Source organism: Sinocyclocheilus anshuiensis, unplaced genomic scaffold, assembly GCF_001515605.1.
Source record: "Sinocyclocheilus anshuiensis isolate Anshui unplaced genomic scaffold, SAMN03320099.WGS_v1.1 scaffold454, whole genome shotgun sequence".
NCBI classification, from domain to species: Eukaryota; Metazoa; Chordata; class Actinopteri; order Cypriniformes; family Cyprinidae; genus Sinocyclocheilus; species Sinocyclocheilus anshuiensis.
Window position 1 is genome coordinate 3,244,693 of NW_015548217.1, and position 2,637 is coordinate 3,247,329.

The window sequence follows — 2,637 nt, forward strand, 5'->3', positions numbered from 1 at the left end:
GAGGGGGGTTTTTTTTTTTTTTTTTTTGATTTTAAGTGATGGTATTGCCTTTGCAAATAAACTGTTTATTATATATATATATATATATATAAAAAGGAACCAAAGATGCATCTGATCTCACCAGAACACGTCCTCCATTCCTCTGACTGGCCACGGTCACTCCCAGCCACATGCCCTCCACCATCTCTGTCGACTGCGCTGGAGGAGAAACACACTCCATCAGACAGCAGTGACTTTATACCTCAGTCTGCCCAAAAAGAGCATTTCTCTATATCGCAATCTGAATGATGAGGTAGCAGCTTGAGAGAGACTCTCGAACAGAAATAATAACATAAGCATGCTTTTAAAAAGAATATTTATAATGGAAATAATATACTTCAAAAGAAGTGTGAACTGAAGGGAATATTTTCGGACAGTTAGCTGCATGCCATTTACAATGAAATGAAAATGTATTGTGGTTTAAATTTATATTAAATACAATTAGTTTAACTTAAATGTGCTTTTTTTACCCACTTATGTAGAATTAAAGTACATCTTTACATGTAATTTCATAATTACTTCTGTTGTCTTTCAGATATGGTTATGCTGAATGTATTGACAAGCATTTATGGTAAAATAAAATATACTTTGCACTATAATACTATATAGTAGTCAGCATTTGATGTGGATCAAAAAAGTTCATCAAAGTTGTCCTAAGACAAGAACGCATTTTGGTTTTAGGACAACTTGTTTTGATTCACTTCAAATGTTGACTTCTGTACTTGAATTGGGCATGTCATATTTAAATATTTGTAATTACACATTTGAAATTAAGTTTAGTACTACAGTTAAAATTAAAATGAAGTACATTGTGGTTTATTATGTTAGTCAGCACACCAAAATAAATGTACTTCTTTCAAATGTACTTTGAAGTGAAAAAGTGTTTTTAGAATATACAGTCATGAAAGTGCATTATCTTTTAGTGCACTTAATCGACCCTTTATTTAATTAATATGATATTATCCGCAAATATAGTTTAAAAAAAAAAAAATTTCTAAGAGTGCAATACTAAGCACACTTCGACACTTAAAGACTGTGACACTTGCAATGAAAATTTAAATGCTAGTATAGTCTATATTTCCCATGAATTCATGAGTGCTTTTGCTGAAACAAAATTTCGACTAGTGCTAAAGTCTCGACACCACAATGCTAAAGTTTTGTTTGTGGTTGCCAGAGTGTTGCTGTATGATTTATAATGTATTTTTATGTTTTTTTTAAGTATACTTATCCACCACACCAAGTACTAAAGCTAACAAATACTAAGCTAAGAAATGTCCATACTTTTAAAGTGTTACTAAAAATGCTGTAAACCAGAACAGACATGCTCTGCGTCTGCTCAAAGTAACTTTTATGTTACACAGACTCAGACACTTATCATGTTAATTCTGAAGCAAATACCTGCCTGCAGCATGAGCCAGTCAAGCCGAACTGACAGAGGAGGGAGAAAGGCAGGCTGGAAATGTGAAGATGAAGGTCTTTTGAATAACATGGACTGAGACAGCACTCAGACAGGTGAATTTTATGGTTGCTGTGTTGAGGCTTGTTTTAACTTTCACTTATGCCTAAAACAGGAGCAGGTAATTGTGGGAAATAGATAGGACTGTCTGAGCGCTGATATGTGGATGTCACTTCTGAGCGGCGCATGCGCAATACTGAACTCATACGTCATTCGCCCGGAGCTGCTTACGTGTAGGACTGTTGGCGCAAGCTACATTAAAGTGATTATTACGTTTTGAATATGGATATTTTTCTTACAAAAACATATCGATTCGCTACAGGAGGCCTTTGTTCACCCCCCGGAGCCGTGTGAGACACTTTTTTTAATGGATGGGCGGTTTTTATTTAACTTCTTTTGGACTGATGCATGCAACACCCGCTGAGTGGCATTAAACAGCTTGAAAGATCAAAGACAATTTTTAATATAACTCCGACTGGATTCGTCTGAAAGAAGAAAGTCATATACACCTAGGATGACTTAAGGGTGAGTAATTTGTGTGCTAATTTGCATTTTTGGGTGAACTAACCCTTTAAGCATAGGAATACCTACGTGGACTGATGAGGTCCATCCTCCTGCAGTCATGCTGGTCGATGGTGATGGGACAGTAATACACGCCTCCGGTTTCATTAATGTTGAATTTGCTGAGCTGGGGCTGGGCTTTTTCTTGGGGCGCTCCGACTAAAAGCCTACAGAAGAACAGCAAACACTCAATAAAAGACTCAAATCGATTTTTCTGAATACTATTCATATATTTTCTAAATGCATATTATATTGTGAACAATTCACCAGTGCATATGTTTCATTTAAACAAAAATTGACCAGGACTCCTCCAGTCATTTACCCTGTTTAAACCACACCTCTACAAGCGTGTGTTCATCTGTTTTTACTCAACATCCAATCAACAACCGATGCATAGGACCACATTTTTTCTTTTTTCATTTCAAGAAAATATCTGTTGCTACTTTCGTTTCAACGTGACTTTTAACCAAAATATGGGCCTTAAAGGGATAGTTCACCCAAAAATTAAAATGTAATGTTTATCTGCTTACCCCCAGGGCATCCAAGATGTAGGTGACTTTGTTTCTTCAGTAGAACACAAA

General features: G+C 35.9%; 1 protein-coding gene across 1 annotated transcript in view; it reads right to left on the reverse strand.

The window, feature by feature from the left end:
• LOC107653925 (integrin alpha-3-like) overlaps positions 1 to 2,637 on the reverse strand; it is a 60,352-nt gene that overhangs the window by 25,880 nt on the left and 31,835 nt on the right. The window contains exons 2-3 of the mRNA XM_016440786.1: positions 2,087 to 2,223; positions 122 to 198 (exon numbers count right to left, since the gene is read on the reverse strand). Of these exons, the coding sequence (XP_016296272.1) occupies positions 122 to 198; positions 2,087 to 2,223 (214 nt within the window). The remainder of the gene's footprint in view (positions 1 to 121; positions 199 to 2,086; positions 2,224 to 2,637) is intronic.